At 48.7% G+C, this 26,405-nt stretch overlaps 1 protein-coding gene across 3 annotated transcripts in view; it reads right to left on the bottom strand.

Moving 5' to 3' along the window:
• MYO7A (myosin VIIA) overlaps nucleotides 1–26,405 on the bottom strand; it is a 187,010-nt gene that overhangs the window by 88,109 nt on the left and 72,496 nt on the right. For all 3 annotated transcript variants that reach the window (XM_053385423.1, XM_053385422.1, XM_053385424.1), the window contains 6 exons: nucleotides 25,229–25,348; nucleotides 23,285–23,427; nucleotides 21,594–21,804; nucleotides 19,379–19,514; nucleotides 17,945–18,051; nucleotides 501–638 (listed from right to left, as the gene is read on the bottom strand). In XM_053385423.1, coding sequence (XP_053241398.1) covers nucleotides 501–638; nucleotides 17,945–18,051; nucleotides 19,379–19,514; nucleotides 21,594–21,804; nucleotides 23,285–23,427; nucleotides 25,229–25,348 — 855 coding nt within the window. The remainder of the gene's footprint in view (nucleotides 1–500; nucleotides 639–17,944; nucleotides 18,052–19,378; nucleotides 19,515–21,593; nucleotides 21,805–23,284; nucleotides 23,428–25,228; nucleotides 25,349–26,405) is intronic.

The following is a 26,405-nucleotide window of genomic DNA, read 5'->3' as shown; positions in this document are numbered from 1 at the left end:
GCTGTGGCAGCAGAGCTGAGCCATTTTGGCTAGTAAAAGGTAAAGGTAAAGGTACCCCTGCCCGTACGGGCCAGTCTTGACAGACTCTAGGGTTGTGCGCCCATCTCATTCAAGAGGCCGGGGGCCAGCGCTGTCCGGAGACACTTCCGGGTCACGTGGCCAGCGTGACAAAGCTGCATCTGGCGAGCCAGCGCAGCACACGGAAACGCCGTTTACCTTCCCGCCAGTAAGCAGTCCCTATTTATCTACTTGCACCCGGGGGTGCTTTCGAACTGCTAGGTTGGCAGGCGCTGGGACCGAGCAGCGGGAGCGCACCCCGCCACGGGGATTCGAACCGCTGACCTTTCGATCGGCAAGCCCTAGGCGCTGAGGCTTTTACCCACAGCGCCACCCGCATCCCCATTTTGGCTAGTAGCCTTCCGCAAATGACCTAGAGCCTGTCTCCTCACAGTTAAAACCCCCGCTTTATGCAGAAGAAGGCAAATGGGCATGCGGCTTACCATGGGCTTCTTGTATTCGTTGGGTTTGATGCAGCGGACGAAAAACGGCTGGCAGACGCTGAGAGTCCTCATCAGCAGCTCCAGAGAGCGCTTGAACTGGCTGCTGAGAGTCGGGGAGCGCTTCCTGGTCTCTGCCCCCTGGAAAGAAAGGGGGGGGAGCGCCGCAGAGGATCAGTGTCCGGAAATGAAAGGATAATGCAAACAGCAGCAGAGCACTTCCCTCTCAAGCTGGGTCACAGGGGACAGCCTGTTGCACAGGAAGCCGTGTTTCAGCAAGGCAGGCCGTTCGTCCGCCTTGGCCGGGCAACCAAGCCTTTTTGGATTACAGTCAAACCTCGAGTTACAGATGCTTCAGGTTGTGATTTTTCGGGTTACGGACCCGCCGAAACCCGGAAGTACCGTAACGGGTTACTTCCACACATGTGCAGAAGAGCTAAATCGTGCTTTGCGCATGCGCAGAAGCACCAAATCGCAACCTGTGCGTGCGCAGACATGCTGCTGTGAATTGTGAACGTGCATCCTGCACGGATCACGTTCGCAACCTGAGCACCCACTGTACTGCCTCCTGTTTCCATTAACTCATCCCCACTGCCCCCTACCCTTAGGTAAAGGTAAAGTGACCCCTGACCATTAGGTCCAGTCGTGACCGACTCTGGGGTTGCGGCGCTCATCTTGCTTTACTGGCCGAGGGAGCCGGTGTACAGCTTCCGGGTCATGTGGCCAGCATGACTAAGCCGCTTCTGGCGAACCAGAGCAGCGCATGGAAAAGCCGTTTACCTTCCTGCCAGAGCGGTACCTATTTATCTACTTGCACTTTGACGTGCTTTCGAACTGCTAGGTTGGCAGGAGCAGGGACCGAGCAACGGGAGCTCACCCCGTCGCGGGGATTCGAACTGCTGACCTTCTGATCAGCAAGTCCTAGGCTCTGTGGTTTAACCCACAGCGCCACCCGCATCCCTTCGCCCCCTACCCTAGACAAAGCATTATTCAGGATAGCAGATTGCAGGCCCCACTAAGGAAGATAGCAACCCACCAAGATTCAAAAGCGTTAACAATTGGTTGCTGCCATCCAAGCTCTCAGGCAAGAGAAATTTGACACCCTGGAGATGGCAGGGGTTGGACCGGGGACCTTCTGCACTCAAAGCATGTCTTCTGCCCCTGTGGGAAGGGGACAAAGGCGCAGAGGGTATGCCCGTTCATGGAGGTCAGTTCTCACAGTTGAAGGAACCTACACAGGTGGAGTCAGTGTATCTCTGAATACCATGCGCTGAGAACAAACAACAAGGGAAGTTGCAAGAAAGGAGATTCTGACTAAACCTCAGGAAGAACTGTCTGACAGTAAGAGGAGGTCTCCCTTGGGCTTCTTGGAAGTTTTTGAGCAGAGGTTGGGTGGCCGTCTGTCATGGAGGTTATAGTTGCGGTTCCTGCATTTCGGTGGTTGGACTAGATGACCCTGGGAACCCTTTCCAACTCTACCATTCCATGATTCAGAATATCTCACCAATAGGAACTCTGGACACTGCCTGGTACCAGGTGAGGCTATTTCTCCATCTACCCCAATGCTGTTTGCTCTGACCAGTAGCTGCTTCCTCAGATATCGGGCAGCCTCTGATTGGCCTGTTTGAAGCTGGCGTTCAGAGGGGAAGTCCCGCCCTGAGATCCCGCCAGACAGGGGAAATCTCATATGGCCATCCCGGACGTGAGAACTGCCTGCCAGAAGCGAGGGGGATCGCAACCGCTGCCCACCTGAAAAAGGTGAGCACCCATTCTGTTCAAGTTCATAGAAAAGATCCTCTGCATTCCCCCCCTTCCCCACCAGCATTTAGAACGTTACAAGCTGCTGCGTCAAATTATAAAGCACACTTTAGAAAAGTAAGAAAACATCACACAGTGCGATGTCAATGGCCCCAATAATTATGATCTTTAAGTTTAAAGGCCCCAAAGTCTTGGGAGGAAAAAGAAAATGAATGCAAGAGAATGAACTTGAACTAAAAATTGTTCAAAGTTCTACCCCCCAAACAGACTTAATTCACATTCCATTCACCCAGCAGTTCGTGGTAGCTACTTTCAGGTGTAGCGCAGAGATTTTTTAAAACTACTTCAGATGAATTCGTTAAAGCAAATTAGTGCGTTCTAACGTTGAAGTGAACCTTGGCATCTATGGAGCACGTACTTTTGGTTCACATTTAAAAAGTGTCACGTCCCATTTTTACGGATTTGATTAAACCCTCAAATAAACAGCCAGCACCCTTGAGTGACAAGTGTCCTATAAGCTTTTCCAATGCCTCTTCTGTGGCAGTCCCAGATGCCCAAAGGAAAATCCTGTGCAACAAAATTCCCCTTCGTTGCCGGCTGCCCATATAATAATTAACAGAGAATGGATTCTATTATCTATCGATCTATCTATCATCTATCTATCTATTGATCTATCTATATCTATCTATATCTATCTATCTATCTATCTATCTATCTATCTATCATCTATCTATCTATCTATCTATCTATCTATCATCTATCTATCTATCTCTCTATCTCTCTATCTCTCTATCTCTATCTACTGAATAAAAGTGGGGCCCTGAGACCTGTGGGTATAAAGCGGTATATAAATTCAAATAAGTGGGTATAAAGTGGTATATAAATTCAATAATTTCAATAAATGAAAATAAACTGTCCCCACCCCACCCCTTGGGAATACCGTACACAAACAGCACACAGTCTGTATCTTTATTGGATTTGAAATTGCTTTTGCATATGGTTTTTTGTTTGTTTGTTTGCTTGCTTTGGTAAGCAGGAAATACATTTCTGCAAGTTCAGGTATTTTATTTGAAAAAAATTAACGTATCATATGGGATAAGGTACGGAATGATCTTTGAAGCATTGGATTTATGCCCTGGTAGTAGTCCGTCCCCGTCAACAGCCTAGCTCAGAGCTTTTCGTTTTAGACACACTTTCATGTCAGGACAGAGGAAAATTCAGTTTCTCTAGCAAACCGGGAAGAGTTTCCAGCCCTGGGAAGAGTGTTTGTGTGACACACCTACTCACTGCAGCCGACATGCTAATGTGTCATGACGCACAGTTTGGAAAGCTCTGGTCTAGCTGCAGCATTTTGATCCGGCTGGAGCAAAGTGCTCAGGGTCAGCAGTCCAAGTCATTTGGCTGGACTTACATAAAGGTAAAGGTAAAGGGACCTCTGACTGTTAGGTCCAGGCGTGGCCGACTCTGGGGCTGCGGTGCTCATCTCGCTTTATTGGCCGAGGGAGCCGGTGTACAGCTTCCGGGTCATGTGGCCAGCATGACTAAGCTGCTTCTGGCGAACCAGAGCAGCACACGAAAACACCGTTCACCTTCCCGCCAGAGCGGTACCTATTTATCTACTTGCACTTTGACATGCTTTCGAACTGCTAGGTTGGCAGGAGCAGGGACCGAGCAACGGGAGCTCACCCCGTCGCAGGGATTCGAACCGCCAACCTTCTGATCGGCAAGTCCTAGGCTCTGTGGTTTAACCCACAGTGCCACCCACGTCCCTTAATGGAATAGGTTAAGGGGAGGATCAAAGGGCTCAGCCAAGAATCAGAGGAAGTTGCCAGGTTGCAAATGCCTGACGTCCTGTCTGACCCATCCAGCCTTTCTTTACCTTTCACCTTAGCAGGTGGGTCTTACTGACTGCCATGGATGGGGTAAGGAAACGTGTCTGGATGAGAGCAGACTGAGAGGAAACAGGCCGGCCATCTTCAAATAGCTCGAGGGCTGTCAGGTGGAGGATGGAAGAAGCTTGTTTTCTCTTGTTTCGGACCCAAACCAATGGCTTCAAGTTACAAAAAAGGAGATTCCAGAGTGGTGCCTGCTCTGGTTATCTCCCACTTGGACTACTGCCATGCGCTCTACGTGGGGCTACCTTTGAAGGTGACCCGGAAACTGCAATTAATCCAGAATGCGGCAGCTAGACTGGTAACTTACAACTCACCCAGAGCTTGCGGGCGCTCAAGCCACCGTGTCACTCCCAGGAAAGACGCATGGCTCAGGCACTCTGCAGGCCCCGCGGTGAGTGAGGCCCAACATTTTGTCAGCCACCCTCAGTGGTACACCCAGGGTGGCCCGCTCCCACCGCACCCCAATTCCTCCGCCCCTGTGCCTATACAGGCCAGGATTGCCTATGGCTGACTAGCCATGGCTCCCCAAAGTCTCAGCATGGTCAAGATCAAGACTGAGACAACCCACAATGTGTCTTCACCCCTGAATTGCACCTTTAGAACTGGTCGATGATCTCCGGCGGGCTAGGGACAAAGGTGAGAGCTGTTTCCTAGTTCTGCTGGATCTCTCAGCGGCCTTTGACACCATCAACCATAACATCCTTCTGGACCGTCTAGAGGGGCTGGGAGCTGGGGGCACTGTCATACAGTGGTTCTGCTCCTTCCTCCTGGGCCGTGTTCAGAAAGTGGTGGTGGGGGATGAGTGTTCAAACCCCTGGGCTCTCACTTGTGGGGTGCCTCAGGGTTCTGTCCTCTCCCCTATGCTTTTCAACATCTACATGCAGCCGCTGGGAGAGATCATCAGGCCGTTTGGGCTGGGTATGGGGCTGCATTTGAAGGTGACCCGGAAACTACAATTAATCCAGAATGCGGCAGCTAGACTGGTTACTGGGAGTCTGAAAGACCTACACTGGCTCCCAGTATGTTTCCGAGCACAATTCAAAGTGTTGGTGCTGTCCTTTAAAGCTCTAAACGGCCTCGGTCCAGTATACCTGAAGGAGCATCTCCACCCCCATCGTTCAGCCCGGACACTGAGGTCCAGCGCCGAGGGCCTTCTGGCGGTTCCCTCATTGCGAGAAATGAGGTTACAGGGAACCAAACACAGGGCCTTCTCTGTGGTGGCGCCCACCCTGTGGAACACCCTCCCTTCAGATGTGAAGGAAGTAAGCAACTATCTTATCTTTAAAAGACATCTGAAGGCAGCCCTCTTTAGGGAAGTTTTTAATATTTAATGCTGTATTGTTTTTAACACTAGATTGGGAGCCGCCCAGTGTGGCTGGGGAAACTCGGCCAGATGGGCGGGGTATAAATAATAAATTATTATTATTATTCCAACTCTGATGGTAAGAGCTGTTTGACGGTGGAACGGTCTCCCTTGGGAGCTGGTGGACTCTCCTTCCTTGCCAGCTCTTAAGCAGAGGTTGGATGGCCTTTTGTTAGTGATGCTTCAGCTGAGATTTCTGCATTGCAGGGGGTTGAACTAGACGACTCTCAGGGTCCCTCTACGATTTTATGTTGCTGGACCACAACTCCCACCATCCCTGACCACTGACCACGCTTGCTGGGTATCATGGGAAATGGAGTCCAGCATTTAGAGGGCCACAGATCCAACCCCCCCAAAAAATTATGGTGGGCATGCTTTTGATCAGCCTTCTCCAACCTGCTGCCCTCCAGACATAGAATCATAGAATCATAGAGTTGGAAGAGACCACAAGGGCCATCGAGTCCAACCCCCTGCCAAGCAGGAAACACCATCAGAGCACTCCTGACATATGGTTGTCAAGCCTCTGCTTAAAGACCTCCAAAGAAGGAGACTCCACCACACTCCTTGGCAGCAAATTCCACTGTCGAACAGCTCTTACTGTCAGGAAGTTCTTCCTAATGTTTAGGTGGAATCTTCTTTCTCGTAGTTTGGATCCATTGCTCCGTGTCCGCTTCTCTGGAGCAGCAGAAAACAACCTTTCTCCCTCCTCTATGTGACATCCTTTTATATATATTGGACTACATCTCCCAGAATCCTCAACACCTAGAGTGGCCCCAGAAGCACTGACTTCACTAGTCGGCCTTGGCCCAGTATACCTGAAGGGGCGTCTCCACCCCCATCGTTCTGCCCGGACACTGAGGTCCAGCTCTGAGGGCCTTCTGGCGGTTCCCTCACTATGAGAAGTGAGGTTACAGGGAACTAGGCAGAGGGCCTTCTCAGTGGTGGCGCCCGCCCTCCCATCAGATGGTGTTTTATCGTGTTTTTAATATTTCGTTGGAAGCCACCCAGAGTGGCTGGGGAAAGCCAGCCAGATGGATGGGGTATAAATATTAAATTATATTATTATTATTATTATTATTATTATTATTATTATTATTACTATTACTATTATTATTAACAACAACGGGTTTTCAGAACCTCCTCTTGCACTCTGAGCTCTTGCAGGAAGGTAGGCTCTCCTGGCACACCCAACCAGGTAATTGCCAGACTAATGGAGGCCCAATTTAGCCTTCGAACCCTAGAGGAAAACCCCTGAGCCGCTTTGATTGCCCTTCGCCATCACCTTTTCCAGCATAATGTAGCGGCTCCAGGCATCCCTAGCAAAGGCAGAGAACAGCTTTGCTTCCCTGAGGCAAGCCCTCCGCGAGTCCGCAACCACCTCTGTCCTTTCGCGAGCGATCTGCTGCAAAGGACGCAAGGAGAAGAGTAAAACCGGTGACAGAGGAGGGCAGGTTGGGGGAGCAGGAGTGGGGTGGGGAGGGAGAGAGAAGAAGTGAACATACCACACACAAGGGAGCTCTTTGGCTTATTTTTACCTTCAGGCTGGGTGCTGGCGACTGCCCAAAAGCACTGGACGCATAGCCACAGAGAAACTACAGGGGATCAAAAGACAAAAACAAAAAACAAAAAACGAGAGACAGAGAATAGGAGAAAAAAAAGTGAAAAAGAAGAACAACTAAGACAGGACTTCCGAGCTATTCTCTAACCACAAGCAGCTGGTTCAGGGTGTTTGAAACCCAAGTATTTGCAACGGCTGCTTTTGAATAGGCGTTATATTCCTGCCACCCAATGGTAGGGATGGAGGCAGAGGCAGCTTGCTGGGTGGGGTGGGTTGCACCTGCTACGCTAGCTTCCCTGCAAGGATTGGGGCCATGGCTGCTTAGCAGGATGGACAAAGTGGCGGGCAGGTTGGTGCAGTGCAAACCAGGGGTGTAAGAAGATCTCGTTTCGTGCTGCATTCGTTGCACGCACCTGCGTTTCCATTCCGCTACAGATCGCCTTCCGCTGCAAAATTCTGTTAACTAATGTAGTTCTTTCACTGGGTTGATTTCTGTATTCTGCACACCGGAGGAATAAGCCAACCCCGGTAACTTTGGCTCCCATTTCCGTTTCATTGGAATTCAACACTCCCAGTGCAAATGCGCTGCGGGAAATAATTTGGCACTCCTGCGGATGTGTTTGCACCGCACCAATTCCCACCCACTTCAGTAAGAAGCAATGGCACACCCACTTGGAAGCTAGAGCAGTGGCTTCACCCCACTTCTGAACAGAGGAGAAATCCATTTGGTCGGAGGCTACGCATGCCTCTGGATTTCGCATCACAATTTGGGTGCTCAAAATAGCGTCCACGAAAACACACATTTTACTGTTACGTGTATTTAACCCAAAGGCTCATTGAAGAGCATTGAAAAATACGCATTTGGGGGTGGCATGCATACCCCCCCCCAAAAAGTGTGCATTGCTGCATATCATGATGTGTACAATTTTGGGTTCATTCTTCAAATAATTCTGCATAGAATGGGATAGAGCAGACATATGGTTGAGCACCAGCAAAAATGAATTGGAACAGATGTCGGCTGATCTGTCCCAGTGTGAGGATTTCAGTATAAAACTGCAAACTTTTTTCCTTTATTCTTCATCCTTTGCAGTGGAGTGGTAGAAGCTGTGTGCATCTGATCAGGCATCAGATTTGCTCACTGCAGCAAGCAGCTTTCATAGAATTTGGATTTCAAGCAGTAACTAAGAGCCTGCTTTTCTCTGTGTGCTGACTGGTCACAAAACTGATCTCCACCCCCCCCCCCGCATCCATTAAATACAAACCCCACAGATCCAGCCCATCCTTCAGACCCCAGGACCCCTGAATGCTCCAGCAACAGCATCTTGAACACTGGGACCCCTGGGATCTGTAGAATCTCATGGCTCCCGGGTCTTCAGTAAGGACTCAGGAGCCTGGGGAAACAGCAGTCCCCAAGCATTCTGTGGCCCCCACCAAGTGCTGTTGCTAATGAAAACAATGTCAACAGCCTTTGCTACTGCTGTTGCCAGGTTAGGTTTAGTGGGATGTGGCAGAGGGTGTCCTTCTGGCAATTTGCCCACAGCCTGACAATTGATACCCAGCGATATTTTTCTTGCACAATATGGGTGGCTACCAGCGTTGCATTCCCTGTTGGCTGATGCCTTGGAGGTGAATATCCTGGTGATGGATGTGGCCAAAACTGGATGTAGCCACCCCACACGGTTGCACACACCCAAGACCCACAGCCCCCCATCTCAGCTAACTTGTGCACATCACCTGAGGTTGGGCAGGGGGTTATCAAACTCACCCCACTCCTCAAATGTTCAATCTGATGACTGGGGAGCAGGCAATTTGCGTCCACCTCGGGATGTGACAGAGACCCAGCTCTATGTATATATTATTTCCCACTCCCTTTTTGCAACTGCCAAAATTTGCATTGGTCAGAGGCTGATCCAGCCATATACACCAGTCTTTACAGACCTGGTCACCCCAGCATCAATGCCACCCGACATATGAAGGTTCCATCATAAACAAACATAGAGACCCTCTATTCTCACACATACTGGTTTTCCCAGTAGTGATGTATGGAAGTGAGAGCTGGACCGTAAAGAAGGCTGATCGCCGAAGAATGGATGCTTTTGAATTATGGTGCTGGAGGAGACTCTTGAGAGTCCCATGGACTGCAAGAAGATCAAACCAATCCATTCTGAAGGAAATCAGCCCTGAGTGCTCACTGGAAGGACAGATCCTGAAGCTGAGGCTCTAATACTTTGGCCACCTCATGAGAAGAGAAGACTCCCTGGAAAAGACCCTGATGTTGGGAAAGATGGAGGGCACCAGGAGAAGGGGACGACAGAGGACGAGATGGTTAGACAGTGTTCTCGAAGCTACCAGCATGAGTTTGACCAAACTGCGGGAGGCAGTGGAAGACAGGAGTGCCTGGCGTGCTCTGGTCCAGGGTGTCACAAAGAGTTGGACACGACTAAATGACTAAAAAACAATAATTCTGACACAAGGGTTACAATTTCCTTCCCACACCTGCCAATTAGATACAATTGAAGCCTCTTTTATGCTTTAAACCAGTTGTTCCACAAGTGGATTGTACCACCCTTTGGGGGGGGGTTTACCAAGAGGGCAGGAGGGGAGGAGCTGAAGGTGTCAATGATTTTGAAAAGCTGGCATCGCTGGACCAAGATCATCCGTTTTGTTGGATTAGTTAAACTACATAGCTTTAATTTTCAAACAGATGTGCAACAAATCGTTACTCGCCAGAGTAGTGCATGCTGTGATTATCTCCCACTTGGACTACTGCAATGTGCTCTACGTGGGGCTACCTTTGAAGGTGACCCAGAAACTACAACTAATCCATAATGCGGCAGCTAGACTGGTGACTGGGAGCGGCCGCCAAGACCACATAACACCGGTCTTGAAAGACCCACATTGGCTCCCAGTATATTTCCGAGCACAATTCAAAGTGCTGGTGCTGACCTTGAAAGCCCTAAATGGCCTCAGTCTGGTATACCTGAAGGAGTGTCTCCACCCCCATCGTTCTGCCCGGACACTGAGATCCAGCTCCAAGGGCCTTCTGGCTGTTCCCTCACTGTGAGAAACCAAGTTACAGGGAACCAGGCAGAGGGCCTTCTCGGTAGTGGCACCTGCCCTGTGGAACACCCTCCCACCAGATGTCAAAGAGAACAACAACTACCAGACTTTTAGAAGACATCTGAAGGCAGCCCTGTTTAGAGAAGCTTTTAATGTTTGATGCATTACTGTGTTCTGATATTTTGTTGGGGGCCGCCCAGAGTAGCTGGGGAGGCCCACCAAGGTGGGCAGGGTATAATTAATACATTTATTATTATTATTATTATTATTATTATTATTATTATTATTATTACTACTACTACTACTGCTGCTGCTACTACTACTACTACTACTACTACTACTACTGTTTTGGATTTTGCTGTGTTATTATCATCCTTAGCTGATTGTGCAAACCGCTATTCTGAACAAAAATAAATGAGTTTATAGCCCAAAAAGTTTTGGAACCGCTGCTTTAAAACTCTTCAGTCGATCTGGCTGCACTAGCTATAGAAAGGTGCAACTTGGAATAGAATATATGCAGTGGTATTTACTAGCTGGGTAGACAGTTATAGTGGGGAAGGGGAGGGAAACATTTCTGGGAATTGCATAGCCAAGAAACAACCAGCTTTGCAACAGCCTTGGCACAGACTCATGATTGAAAAGTAAAATGGGTGTTCTGTGTGTGTTTTTGGCTCTTGTTTGTTTACTTCCAATGCACACAACTAGCTCATCCTCTGATGGGCACTGGGTGGCTTAGGAGTAGCAATGACTGGAATTCCCAGAGCTCAGTTGTGCCCTGGCCTGAATAATCACATTTTAAGCCTGTGCTGAACTCCACATCCTTTCCTGCCCCGCAGGGGTCAAAACGCCTCAAGTGTGCACATCAACAGAGCCGTCTCACCCATAGGTGCTAGGGGTGCGGGGTGCCCAGGCACTGGGCTCTCAGGGGCGCCAGGCCGAAAGTCTAGGGCCCGAGAGTCGAGTCCGGGGAAGAGCCCGTCTGTCGGTCGGAGCACCGTGGGGGTCCCTTTTGCTGTGGGTGGCAACCAAGCCAGCGAGACGCTGAGGCGGGCAGCTGGCTCCGCCCTCCTGCACGCCTGGGACTGGGCAATCTGGAGGGGGGGCCAGGCAGATCTTTGCACCCTGGCGCCGCATATTCTTGATACCCCCCCCTTTCCTGACATTTATTGCTGCTTTTCTGCCCAAAGGAGTAAAAAGCGGAGCATATCATCAAATAAAACAGAAAGTGCCCAAATGAACACAGACTGCAAAGCATGCATATTGAAATAACAAAATCTGAGCAATGCACAAACACTCACACACAGGCTGGCAAGGAAAGAAAACACCAGTTAAACAGCAGATGAGGAGAAAATAAAAGCCGTTGGCTTGATGGAAGTAGATGGCTTTTACCAGTCACTGGAATGCCCCTAAAGTGGGTGGACAGACAGGTCTGGAAAGCGGGGAGGCTTCCAATTCCTGGGTGCTGCTACCAAGAAGGCCCTTCCCTGCCAGGGACCAAGGAGGGAATATTGCATTCGTTTTCCTGATAATAGTGCTAGCATTTCTGTTTTCAAATGTTCCTTACCAGAGCTATTTCTCTGGAAAAAGAGGTGCCAGAGCTCACCATGAACTTCCCCCTTTTTCTCTTAGAATGGCAATTACGCCCACCTGAGACGTGCCGAGTTCTGGTGAGCACCGGCTGAAAAAAGAGAGCCCTGCTTGCTGGTATTCTGCCCCAAATTATGTTGCTTTACTCCTACGATTTGCCAGGTTAAAGGGGCTTCACATGGAGATCTTCCAGAATCAAATAACACCAGAATGAGTGCTAATCACAAGCTATATTCCATGAGTTTTCCACACTGTTATGTTGCGTGAAAGATCAAACACAATTGGGAAATCAACGGTTTTTGGATTCAGCAAAACCACTGAAGATGGTTTTGCAAAACATCTCCGGCAAAACTGGAGATGACCTGGGAGGACCCGAGTCCAGCCTGCTCCCTTGAAAAAGGAGAATATCAGAGAAGGCTGGGACTCCATCCTCAATAAGGGGATAATAGGTAAAGGTACCCCTGCCCGTACGGGCCAGTCTTGACAGACTCTAGGGTTGTGCGCCCATCTCACTCAAGAGGCCGGGCGCCAGCGCTGTCCGGAGACACTTCCGGGTCACGTGACCAGCGTGACGAAGCTGCATCTGGCGAGCCAGAGCCGCACACGGAAACGCCGTTTACCTTCCCGCTAGTAAGCGGTCCCTATTTATCTACTTGCACCCGAGAGTGCTTTCGAACTGCTAGGTTGGCAGGCGCTGGGACCGAACGACGGGAGCGCACCCCGCCGTGGGGATTCGAACCGCCGACCTTTCAATCGGCAAGCCCTAGGCGCTGAAGCTTTTACCCACAGCGCCACCCGCGTCCCAAGGGGATAATACTGACTGATAATACTGCTTGTAAGGATCACAGAATAACAATGCGCATAAAATGCTACAAACACTGTAAAGCAAATAACTACTAGAGTTGCTACGAATAGGTGATTTTGACTTTGGGAAACAAAAGTGGGCATGCATCGCATCCCTAATTCTCATTGCTTCCTTTCAATCTGACTTTTTAACGCTCCGTCCGGCACAAAATCCAGAGACGCTGTCTCTTTTATTCCTGCTGAAGCTGTTCTCTCTATGGCACCCGAACATGACCTTTGCCTTTAAGCTGTTTAGTTGAGGGATTTGATGCGCCGGCAAAGAGCCGACCCCTGACCTCTTAACGCTGAGCTAGCTCTCTATCTCCTTATATGCGTTACTCTTTTGCACCATCCCCACCATGCAAAAAGGCCGCGCTGAGCCTCACCTTTCCGATTCAGAGCAGCTTCTTCCATGCTCCTTTCCTCAGTCATGTGCTTAAGCCGCGCCTCCTGACCTCACTGTGCTTAAGAGGTGTTTTAAGAGTCACATCTTAAGTGACGCTTAAGGCTCCTGCTCAGTGGCTGATTTTTAAAAAAAACAAATGTGGACAGTGTCCTCAACTGAGCAGGGCCACCCATCATAGCTGTCAACCGTCCCTTATTTGGCGGAAAACTCCCATATCCCAGCGCCGTGTCCTGCTGCTGTCCCTTATTGATGATGTCCCTTAACTTTCCCAGGTTTCAAAGGAAGCAGCTCCTCTCCCTCCCTGCCGCCGGCCAGGGAGGAGGGAGGCTCCAACTGTGTTGCTTGGCTGCCCGGCCCGCCCCCCTCCGGCCTCCTCTCAGCAGCCTTGGCCCCCGGGAGCCCCTCCCCGCCAGGGCTGGCGGGAGCCTCGGGCCCTTCCGCCGCCATCCTCCTCGCAGCCGCCGAACTGAGCGTCTCTGCCTGGGGCCTACCCTCTGCCTGCTGCCGCTCCCGCTAGGCCGTACTGCGGCTGTGCCGCTGAAGGACCTGGATGAGATGGGCAGCCTGGCGCGCCCTATGAATTGCTGAGGAGCCTTGAGAGGAGAGCGAGGGCAACCATAGAGAAAGCAGTTTAGAGAGAGGAGGCGGAGGTGCGGGCAGGTGTTCCAAGGGCTAACCATATTGGGGGAAAGCGGAGGAAGGACCGCAAGTGCTTCTCCCATAGATTTGTAGTGGTAGACTAGCATAGAGAGTCTGATCTGCGGGTTTACTTCGGGCGCTATTCCCCCCCCCTTCCTCCCGCCCCACCTGATGGAACTGAGAGCTGCAGATGGAGCACGGGAGAACAGATACAGAACTGCAGCAGCATCTTCGTAGCTTGGACTTCGTTTTGCTCAAAAAGTGGTTGCTGCTTGTAGTTATTTAATTGCAGTGTTTCATCAGCTGGTGCCTTGAGCAGCAACCTCTGGAAACAAATGGCTAAAAACCGGACCCCTGGACGGTTAAGTCCAGTCAAAGGTGACTATGGGATTGTGGCGCTCGTCTCACTTTCAGGCCGAGGGAACCGGCGTTTGTCCACAGACAGCTTTCCTGGTCATGTGGCCAGCAGCACTAAACTGCTTCTGGCGCAACGGAACACCGTGATGGAAACCAGAGCACACGAAAACACTGTCAACCTTCCCGCTGCAGTGATACCTATTTATCTACTCGCACTGGTGTGCTTTCGAACTGCTAGGTTGGCAGGAGCTGGGACAGAGCAACGGGAGCTCGCCCCATCGCACAGATTCGAACCGCTGACCTTCTGATCGGCAAGCCCAAGAGGCTCAGTGGTTTAGACCACAGCGCCACCCGCGTCCTCTTGATCCAGGAGGAATGAACAGACACATGGGTTGCCTAACCAGACTGCATCTCCTCCCTCTACAGAGGCCATCCCAGCTTAAGAAAAGGATCACGTGAAACCATCCTAAAGCAACAGTTCTGCTGGTCTCTAATTGCAAGTGTGCCCTTTGCCTAGGAATCTTTTAGCATGGCTGCACGATGGTTTGGGAGACGGCGGATGCACTTATTCCATGCCAGCATGCCTGATTCTGGCCATCCGCATGCACACAGATACTTAAACCCCTTCAGGTCCCATGGCCACCCGTATGCCAGGCAGGACCAACAGGGGGAGCTGTCAGAGGGCAGGCATCCCAGAGCAAAAGGTAGAATCTGCCTTAAAAAAACCCCCCAAACACATTGCACATTCCCAACCATGCACACATCACTAAACCAGGAACATAAAATGAACATCACAAGAGTGTGTCTTTCGTGGTTTCAAGTACGGCTGTCACCTGACTAAAGAAATCTTAGCTGGTTGGGAGATTTAGCTGATTAATAGGTATAAATTTGCATGCGAGAAAAAGGTATAGAATTGCAGGAAGAAGAATGTTTGTTTATAGATGGTGCTCAAATGAGGCATTTAAAATTTGCAGCTTGATTAATCAAAGACATGTTATCAGGCGATCAAAATGTTTTTTGAAGTGACTAATCTAACATTGATGATTGATTGATTGATTGATTGATTGAGGTCAGTTGTGGTGTAATGGTTAGAGTGTCAGATTGAGGGCTGGGAGTAAAAGGTAAAGGTAAAGGGACCCCTGACCATTAGGTCCAGTCGTGACCGACTCTGGGGTTGCGGCACTCATCTCACTTTATTGGCCGAGGGAGCTGGCGTACAGCTTCCGGGTCATGTGGCCAGCATGACTAAGCCGCTTCTGGCGAACCAGAGCAGCGCAAGGAAACACCGTTTACCTTCCCGCCGGAGTGGTACCTATTTATCTACTTGTACTTTGACGTGCTTTCGAACTGTTAGGTTGGCAGGAGCAGGGACTGAGCAATGGGAGCTCACCCCGTCGCGGGGATTCGAACCGCTGACCTTCTGATCGGCAAGACCAAGGCTCTGTGGTTTATCCCACAGCGCCACCTGCCTGGGTTCAAATGCCAGCTCAGCCAAGAAGCTCACTGGGCGACCCTGGGCCAGTCACTGCCTCTCTCAGCCTAACCTACCTCACAGGCTTGTTGTGGGTATTAAATGAGGAGCAGGGAGAACAATGCAATGGAGAAAAAGGTGGTAAATAAATGCAAGGAATATTATGGACCACTGGTATTAAATTTACGGCATGCAATGCCTTAAGAGAGAACATTATGAAAATGGTTTACAGATGGTACATGACACCAGTCAAGCTAGCAAAAATTTACCACTTGTCTGATAATAAATGTTGGAAATGTAAAGAGGCTGAAGGTACATTCTTTCACCTTTGGTGGACATGCCCAAAGATCAAGGCCTTTTGGGAAATGATCTATAATGAAATTAAAAGGGTATTTAAGTATACCTTTTTGAAAAAACCAGAGGCCTTTCTCTTGGGCATGGTCGGCCAATTGGTGCCAAAGAAGGCTTTCTTTATGTATGCTACGACAGCAGCAAGAATACTTATTGCAAAACATTGGAAGACACAAGATTTACCCACCCGGGAAGATTGGCAGATGAAGATGATCGACTACATGGAAATGGCAGAAATGACCAGCAGAATTCGAGACCAGGGAGAAGAGAAGGTGGAAGAAGATTGGAAGAAATTTAAAGACTATTTACAGAAATATGGCAAAATTAAAGAAGTTTAGAAAGAGACTGGTATTAAACAATTTGACTTTTGCAAAAGTTGTTTTTAAGATTGTGTGTAATATATTATTATGAAAAAGTAGGTAATGTTAAATCAGAAGGATTTGCTAAAATAACAAATTAAAATAGAATGCAAAAAGGGAGGCGAGAGGAAGTCAAAGGAACAAGTTAATGAAAGGACATTTTGGAAAGTTTAATTTTATGTGCTGTTTTTTTTCCTTTTACGTGTTTGATTGTTCATCTTTCTTTCTTGTTTCGTATTTTTTCTTTTTTGTATTTGTGTAGTGTGTAGTGGTTTTTGTTGTTATTGTTATTGTTGAGTTTATTGTTAAAACCTCAATAAATATAAATTTAAAAAAATAAATAAATGCAAGGAATAAAATAAATATTGCGGCTCCCGTTTCAGAACTAGCAGCACCGGCCAAAGGAAAACTGGTATTATCTTCAACATCAGTTGCATGCAGCAGTACAAAGACATGGGAAAGGGCTGGCTGAGAGGATTCTGCGAGCTTTCGCAATAAATGCTGGAGAATGATCATCTCCCCCCAGCAATTATGAAAAAATTCAGTGTATTCCTGAAAGAAAACAGGGTCTGCAGTGATAAAATGGCTTCTTTTAGTAGCTTTATTAACTGGAGCACGGTTTCCCAAACTTGGGTCTGTTTTTGTTTTTTGGGTCGCAGTTCCCATCATCCCTGACCACTGGTCCTGCTAGCTAGGGATGATGGGAGTCCAAAAACAGCTGGAGACTGAAGTTTGGGAAATCCTGAATTAGAGAATATTTAGCGGCATTCCAAAAAGAAGGATATCCTCTCTGTCTCGGTTAACCCTTTATTTTTCCTTTTATACTCCAAGAGGCTGGTATGCTTTTAAATGGATGTCAAATTGCTCACAGATACTTTTAAGTGGGCCCTTTAGTTTGTGCAAAGAATTGGATATCAAGAATGTGAAGGGGGAAGGAATGGGTTTCTGTGCAGTCAGTTTGAAACTGACCCAAAATCCCCATTTTTCCTCCTCCAAGGGAGCATTTCTAAAATGCTGTAACTTGAGCTCTTGAGCCAAAACCCAGCTGTATAAACAAGTGCTCAAAGCTCTCTCCCTTATCAGTCCGTGACGGCAATGAGTGGCCTCGCCAGTTCCAGTAGAGCAGGGATGACGCGTCTGGGTCTTATCTTACATCCTGACCACAAAGACCACAAAGACGCACAGACCTTGTCAAGTCTGACAAGAGGCCCGGGAACGGCGCCAGGAGTTGGTGACCTCCTGCCCCAAGATAAGAGTATAGGAAGAGGAAAACCCTTTTATGGTCAAGAGTGCCGGAACAGGAATAACTGTTTATGGTCATAGATGTCAACTTACATGTATAAGCTGACGTGCTTGAATTCCTGGTGAAGGGGGGAGAGGGTGCCTGGAGGATATATATACTGCATGAAATTGCTCATTTCTTTGGACTTGCTGTGGACTGACCACGCAAGTGCCTTCTGCTATCCGGAGAGCAGAATAAACTCTTTCTCTGAATCAACCTCGGTGTCATTTGACTTCCTCCCTCCCTCCCTCCCGGGAGCAACGCAGGCCCCACCAGTCGGTAAAGTCTAATAAGGCTACAAATGTACAAATATACAAGTAGCCCAAAGGACCACCCAATCCAGCATTCTGTTCTCAGCTGGATGACCCAATGGGAAGCGCAAAAGCAAGACCCCCAAATGCAGCAGCACTCCTGCCCAATTGTAGTTCCCAGCAACTTGGCATTCAGAGGTGTTCTGCCCGTGTTCATATTCCGCACCCGACAACCCACCCTACCCCTCTGCAATAGAAATTTATTACCATGGCTACATCAGCCTGGAAGATCTGTTTGATGAACTTGTTCCTCGAGGAGTGGACCAGCTGGATGATGTCTCCATGAAGTGTGTCCCTGTTTTTCTCCAGAAATCCTGTAGTGGAGAAGACAACAGCATGAGCCCAGAATTATTTACACTGCTGTAAGGTTTTTTTGGAGGGGGTGGATAGGTCAGTCAGCATGATGCTCTGAGTCCCTTGCAGTTCTTGGGATCATGTCTCTGTGCAGGGTAGAAAGTATGAGGAGCAAGAGTGCCAAACCAGCTCCTATGTCCTGGCAATGGTTGTGGCTGACTAGTTAAGCGCCATGATTAGCATAATCATGCCGCAGAACAGGGGTCGGCAAACTACGGCCCGTGGGCCAGATGTGGTGCTTGCTCCAAGCTCAGACCGCATGGCTCTAACAAACCCCTCTTCCTATAATTTAGGAACTTTCAACACTGTAACTAAGCCAAGTTTACTGTCTGTGCAACAGTTTCCGACTGGTGTATATAAAAGCACATGAATCTGACTTTTGGAGCGTTTGTAAGTAAACCATTTTTAACTTACTGAATATGCGATCTTTTTCTACGCTGGGGGAAGAGGGAAACTTTGGAAGGAACTCACAAGGGCATATTTTAAAGGTCTAACAGCCTATATTTCCATGCTTTACTTTGCTGCATATTTTGTGATTTTTAAATATCTGCTGGCATTCTCTCACCAAAAAGCACTTGCCCAAAACTTGGATCTTGGCATCCAGGGAATTCACCTTTTATATGTGTATTTTCCCCCCTTTGCCACCAACACCTGCTTGATCTGTTTTGGATTCCAGGCTGTGACTAATTGAAAAGCAAGATCTGTTTAGCTGTTAATGCCACGAGCCCTCCATCATGCTCAGGTTGCATATAGGTGTAAATAAAACCACATATCCTAAAAACACCACACTCTCCACTGACTTTCATTCCAAGGAAGCTGAATCCAGAGTAAACACTTGGAACCCCTGGATTCTTTCACAGCACAGAGATTGGGGGAGCGTATTACAATATATTCAAGTCTGAAGCCCATTTTCATCTCATGATGGGCACAGGGCAAGTTTTCGACTGCTTCCTGATGGGAACTCAGTATCACAAACAGGTCATTCAGATACTGCACACAGGCAGCTGCTGACTCCTGCTCTGGAAGGTAGGACTCGAATCCATGGCTTCAAGTTGCAGGAGATTCCGACGAGACATGCAGAAAAGCTTTTTGGCAGTAAGAGCTGTTTGACAGTGGAAAAGTCTCCCTCAGAAGGTTGTGGACCCTTGGAGGTTTTTAAGCAGAGGTTGGATGGCCATCTGTCATGGATACTTTAGTTGAGATTCCTGCATTGCAGCGGGGTTGGACTAGATGACCCTTGGATCCCTTCTAACTCTAAGAGTCTACAATTCTATGACTTTGACCTACCTTTCGTCTCATAGTACACAACTCCAGCGAAGTGGTTGATGCCAAACTGGGTGTCGTAGTTGTTTTTGGGAGGGATGTAGTTGGTGTTGAGCTTGTGCTGGGAGTTCAGCTTGTGCAGCATGGTCGTGTCTGTTCCCTATATCAATTAGAACACAATACCCAACTGTCAGAGGCTCAGGAGCAGAAGCACAGGGGAGAGAGCAAATAGAGAGCGGAGAAGAGGAATCCGAGGGGAGCGTAGGGGAATATGACAGTGACCCGAGAGATTCCATGAGCTTCTCCAGCGAATCAGAAGATTCCCAGAAGGGGGCGCCTATGGTAAGGGCAAGGGGGGGTCCCAGGGGGGACGCTCCAGAAACAAGGGGCCAGCAGGGACTCCCAAGGGAGCAGCGGAGGATCAGGACCAGTTCCCCCACCAGAGCACAGTGGGGGGGAAGAGTCACATGAGTCAGGACCAGCCTCTCCTCCAGCGGGGAGAGAAGATGAGTCAGGGGTAACCACGCCCCCATCGGGAAGTGGGGAAACGGAGGGAAGGCCAGGTCCAGCTAACCTCCCCGAAAGAGGGAGCAGTGACACAAGTGTAACGGTCAGAAGGAAAGTGGGAGGCTGCGCGCGCGCGCCAAGTTCAAATGTGCAGGAGCGCGGGGCAGCAGAAGACCCGGATTGGGAACCAGGTCCGAAAGCCCGAAGGAGGGAGGGGGAAGAGTCAGGGGACTCAGCGTCAGAGGAGTCTAGGAAGGGTGAGACCCCGACTAGCAGGCGGACCCAGAGAAGGAAGGAACAGAGGAAGAGGTGGAGTAAGGCTAGAATCTTAAACTGGTGTCAGGGGGGAGGAGATTCAGATGGAGCTTCGGCGGTCTAAGGTACAGACGTAGCGTTGCACGCTGCGCGTGTGGAAGTGAAACTGAACTTCAATAAAGACTTTTATACTAGAGAAAGAAGCAGCGTTGGTCTTGTGTGAGCTGGGACCTTGGGCAGCGCTGACACCAGCTTTAAAAGGTTTGCTGCAGTGGTCCAAAAATGATCTGTTTGATCTGCCAACCTTTTTCTCCACCGAACCCTCCTTGCATCGTATACTACCTGGATGACTTTCTTTCAAGGGGGAAATGATAAGTGTCTGCATACGCAATTTTTTGTGCGAGCTCGTGGCATGGACTGGTTGAACGCAGAGGAAGGGTGGGAAGAATCAGCTGGGGAACCCCCAAGGGAAGAAGGCTCAGAGCCGTGGGGAGTGGTGGCGGGACAATGATGAGTGGTTAGAGGGAGAAGACTGGGAGGAGGAGGTTTGGAAGTTGAATGGACAACAGGGCTTAGTGAGCAGGTAGAGCCCATGGCAGAGAGCAGTCCAGAAGCAGAGGCAGAAGTGGAGGGAGGTCAAGAAGCAGAGATGGGTCTGGTTGGTGAAGAGTCACAGGTGTCTCTCCCTCTTGTTACAACAAACTACCCTTCCCTCTGGTCTTCTAGGACCAGGAGAGGTATGAAGTGAAAGGAGCAAAGGCAGTCAAACAGCCACAGTCTCTAATTGCTTGTGGGAGGAGGGAGCCCTGGAGAGGAGGTAAAGGTAAAGGACTCCTGGAAGGTTAAGTCCAGTCAAAGGCGACTCTAGGGTTGCAGCGCTCATCTTGCTTTCAGGCTGAGGGAGCCATCATTTGTCCACAGACAGCTTTCCGGGTCATGTGGCCAGCAGGACTAAACGCCATTTACCTTCCTGCCGGAGTGGTACCTATTTATCTACTTGCACTGGTGTGCTTTCGAACTGCTAGGTTGGCAGGAGCTGGGACAGAGCAACAGGAGCTCACCCCGTTGTGGGGATTTGAACCGCCGACCTTCCAATCGGCAAGCCCAAAAGGCTCAGTGGTTTAGACCACAGTGCCACCTGCTTCCCTGGAGAGGAGGAGACATTGGCGACTATGGGAAGGGTTCCGTTTAGATCTCATAAAACAGCTGCACTGGTTGCCATTTCGTTTCCAGGCCCAATTCAAGGTGCTCACATTGGTGTTAAGGTCCCAGATGATTCTGGCCTCAAATATCTGGAAGACCTCCTCCTTCCTTACAGATCCTCTCAAGTGGTGAAATCAGCAGAGGGAGTTATTGCAATCAGATCCTTCTTGCAGGCTTCTGAGTGCAGCAGCTGCTGATTCCAGCACTGGTGAGAGGGTCTGTCGGAAAGAAGGAGGTCTTCCCTCGATCCAGGACACAAGTTCTTAATCCTGACCTTGGGGAATTTGCTCTCCTCGTCAATGAGCGAGATGATGTTCATTGGTTTGATGGCGATCATGTCGAGGGCATCCTGATTGTCGGTGAACTCGATGTGCTGCCAGTTAATGTTCTCCAGGTTGTATTCCTCCTGCTCCAGCTTGAAGACGTGGCGGACAAAGAATTGCTGGAGGTTCTCGTTTGCAAAGTTGATACAGAGCTGCTCAAAACTGGGGGGGGGGGAGGGAGGGATAGCAAGCATCAACAGTGAGGGAAATAGAGAAACAGAATTTTTTTTTATAAAACAAAGCCCAGGAATAATTTGGTAACAGATGCAAGAATACACACACACACACACACACACACACACACACACACACACACACACATAGTGGTACCTCGGGTTAAGTACTTAATTCGTTCTGGAGATCCGTTCTTAACCTGAAACTGTTCTTAACCTCAAGCACCACTTTAGCTAATGGGGCCTCCTGCTGCTGCCGCGCCGCAGAAGCATGATTTCTGTTCTCATCCTGAAGCAAAGTTCTTAACCTGAAGCACTATTTCTGGGTTAGCGGAGTCTGTAACCTGAAGCGTATGTAACCCGAGGTACCACTGTATATATAGGTAAAGGGACCCCTGACCATCAGGTCCAGTCGTGACCGACTCTGGTGTTGCGGTGCTCATCTCGCTTTATTGGCCGAGGGAGCCAGCGTACAGCTTCCGGGTCGTGTGGCCAGCAAGACTAAGCCACTTCTGGCGAACCAGAGCAACACACGGAAACACCGTTTACATTCCCGCCGGAGCGGTACCTATTTATCTACTTGCACTTTGACGTGCTTTCAAACTGCTAGGTGGGCAGGAGCAGGGACTGAGCAATGGGAGCTCACCCCGTCGCGGGGATTCGAACCGCCGACCTTCTGATCGGCAAGTCCTAGGCTCTGTGGTTTAACTAAGAATTACTGCCCAACATGATGATTTGAAGGACCCCCTTCTCGCAGATATACCCATGTACTTAATGCAAACATGTGAAGTCCTCTTCTGGGTGCCCTTACCAGGTCTACCAGAAGTAGGGCCTTTTCAGTGTTGACACTCCTTATGCACTCCGCTATAGGGCCAGCCTTACCATTAGGCAGAGTATGAGTCCTACATTGAACACCCCTCTTTAAACATGATTACTTTAATTAGGTGCCAGGATTGGACACCCCTCCCCCATCTCTTCAAATCCAAACAAAAGAGAGTGTCAGGCTTCGGGGACTGGACTTCCTCATCCCTTTTGGCCATAGATAAGCAGGACAAAGCGAAAAGAGTTGCTTACCATATAAAGAGTCTTTAATGATCACAGCAAAAGAACAAAGCAGCCATTCTTGGAATGAAGGTGCTTCCAATTAAGGTTTCCACCTACTTCCCCCCAGTCACTTCCGCGCTTTGCAACCTGATATCGCAACCACTGTGCTTTTTGTGTAGCCAACTTATCTGCTCTAGGTCTCCTTGGACTGATAGGCTAGACACTTTCCAGCGAGAAAGAGAGTCTGTTAGCTCTCTCTCTCTTCCAGTTCTTCTTCACTTTGCTGTTTACCTCCCAGTTCTTCCCAACTTTTGCCTTCAGAACTATGCCCCTCTGCAAACCGCTGTTCCAAATCTATACTGCTCCACTGCTCCTGGGCAGCGTCAGGATAGCAGGTTTTTCCTGAACATTTCTCGCTCCCGTACCTGTTCACCGTGAAGTTCTCAAACCCAAAGATATCAAGGAGTCCAATGGATCTCCTCACACTTTTGTGTTCGTGGGAAGGAGGTCTGTAAATGGCAGCGTTGATCTTCTCCACAATCCACACGAAAAGCCTTCCGTAGATTCCCTGGAAAGGTTGGAGAAAGGGAAGGGAAGTAAATGCCGTTCATTTTATAGCTTGCCTCAAAAGCTTTGGTTCTTCAACATGCCTCTTGCTGGCTCAGGGATGGGAACTACTCGTAACAATTGGATTCTAGAATTTTACAATGTTGGTTTTAACCTTTAAAGCCCTATACGGCCTAGGGCCCTCGTACCTACGGAACCGCCTCTCCTGGTATGCCCCACAGAGGAACCCACGGTTTGCAAATAAAAACATCCTGAACGTCCCAGGCCACAGAGAGGTTAGGCTGGCCTCAACCAGAGCCAGGGCTTTCTCGGCTGCGGCTTCAATCTGGTGGAACGCTCTGTCACAAGAGACTAGGGCCCTGCGGGACCTGACATCTTTCCGCAGGGCCTGCAAGACAGAGTTGTTCCACCAGGCCTTTGGTTAGGGCGCAGCCTGACTCCCTCCTCTGGCAACCTGCACAGAATTTTGCTTAACGGTTGCCATCAATTTGATTTTAATTAATTTTTATAATTGAAATGTTTTTTTGAATGTTGGATTATTTGATTGTTTGATTATTTGATTGTTGCTAGCCGCCCTGAGCCCGGCTTCGGCTAGGGAGGGCGGGATATAAATAAAATTTATTATTGTTGTTGTTGTTGTGCATTTTTTTTATTTTTCAATTTGCAAACCTGTGCCAAAGGTCTTTGGCCTTGACTCAAGCAAGGGTGATGTTTGGATCTAGTTTGGCTGAGCTCATGCATACAATTTGGCTGGTGCTGCATAACTAAATAGGCCACTGAGAGCTAATTAAGCCAGAACACATTTGGCATTTCAGTTATCCAGAATATCTGATTGAAGAACATTAAGAGCATCTTATGCTCGCATTTCAGCTATCTAAAGAATGACTGAAGACTTGTAAGAATACTTGTGCTGTGTAGAGGTTTTCTTTCCATTCAGATTATTGCATGGTATTTCACATGCTGAGGAAATATTATTTTGAGATACATTAGAGGCAACCTGCACAAATTGTCAAAATAAATAAATGGAGTAAATATTTCTATTTTATAGCTCTATCTACTTCTGTTACTGCATAGCAGAATTTTTACACCTGGTGTTCAGTTCTAATGACTTTTGTATTGTCTCTTCTTGTCAGCTCCCATTTTTATGCAACGAATTTTGTTAACAAGTTTATGGCCTCACGTCCATTAGATGTCATGTAAAAGCTAAAAAGCTAAAGGACCCCTGGACGGTTAAGTCCAGTCAAAGGCGACTATGGGGTTGCGGCGCTCATCTCGCTTTCAGGCCGAGGGAGCCAGTGTTTGTCCATAGACAGCTTTCCAGGTCTTGTTGCCAGCATGACTAAACTGCTTCTGGAGCAACAGGACACCATGGCGGAAACCAGAGTGCCCAGAAACGCCGTTTACCTTCCTGCTGCAGCGGTACCTATTTATCTACTTGCACTGGTGTGCTTTTGAACTGCTAGGTTGGCAGGAGCTGGGAAAGAGCAACGGGAGCTCACTCCGTTGTGGGGATTCGAACCACCGACCTTCTGATCAGCAAGCCCAAGAGGCTCAGTGGTTTAGACCACAGCGCCACCCGCATCCCTTAGATTCCATGTAGACAGAAGCTGATGATAGAATTCATTTAGGTTTGTTATCCTTGAATTCTTTAATGCCCCTGCATAATTTCAACCTGCTCCTGGGAAACCCACAAACCTGAGTGTTTTGTAAACCGCTTTGATGTGTGTGTGTGTCCCCCTCCCCGAATCAAGCGGTGTGAAAATTTTAGAAAATAAATACGATAGAGATGGGAGTGACTTTACCTTTACGAAAGCATCCCTGACATCTAGCGCCTGCTCCATGCTGAGAGGGGTGGAGACGGTCTCCCCTCTTGTGATGATAGTCCGGCTGGTGAGACAGTTCATTAGGTCCTGAGGGTCGACCTGCATGCATTGGAAATAAAAGTCATTCACTGCCCTCTGCAGCTCTGATCTGAGCAGCTATCACCTCACCCCCAACTTCAACAACATGTCATGGCTAAAAATTGGCCGCTGTTTCTTTAATGCTAAAAGAACTAAGTCAGCCTGAGTCAGCGGTCTACAATGACTCATGCAACCTTTCACTAAATTGTACCTGTATATATAGAGTGGTCAGTGTTAGTGTTTGGTGTGGGTTGGTTGGATGGTAGAAAGCTGCTTGCGTTTGGTGTGTGTAAAAGCTGTCAGTCGTGGTTTGAGAAGAAGACTTTTTTAAGAATAAAAGCAGCAATACTCTGCAAGAATACTCTTTTTCAAAGACTCTTTTGTGCCAACTAAGGTCTGAGGACTAGGCAAAGGAGTAAAAAGGAGGTCAGAACCTTTTCTTTTTCAAACACTGACACAACAAACTGAGGGGGCGAGGACAGGCTGCTCTGTAGCTAAAAGGGAACAACTGAGAAACACGAGGGACTCGTCAGCAAGCTCTGGGGGAATCATAAGATCTGCAGAAGGGAGGCGTGGCATGACACAATCAGAAGGGAGGCGTGGCATGACACAAAATGCCTCATAACGGTGGTGTCGCATAACACAACATGGCTATTGTGGGGCCATTGCACAACCTTTTTTTGTTTTGTTTTGTTTTGTTAGAGCCTTTATTAATTTTCCAATAAAAAACAACCAATTAACATATCAGATCATAATCCAATAAAACTAAAAAGACACGGAGCAATGGATCCAAACTACAAGAAAGAAGATTCCACCTAAACATTAGGAAGAACTTCCTGACAGTAAGAGCTGTTCGACAGTGGAATTTGCTGCCAAGGAGTGTGGTGGAGTCTCCTTCTTTGGAGGTCTTTAAGCAGAGGCTTGACAACCATATGTCAGGAGTGCTCTGATGGTGTTTCCTGCTTGGCAGGGGGTTGGACTCGATGGCCCTTGTGGTCTATTCCAACTCTATGATTCTATGATTCTAAAAAACTAAAATAAAAAAGATCAAATTGTCTTCCAAATTGTAATTTTGATT

Source organism: Podarcis raffonei, chromosome 4 (assembly GCF_027172205.1).
Source record: "Podarcis raffonei isolate rPodRaf1 chromosome 4, rPodRaf1.pri, whole genome shotgun sequence".
Lineage (NCBI taxonomy): Eukaryota > Metazoa > Chordata > Lepidosauria > Squamata > Lacertidae > Podarcis > Podarcis raffonei.
Note: the sequence above shows the minus strand (reverse complement) of the source record. Positions and strands in the feature narration are given on the sequence as shown.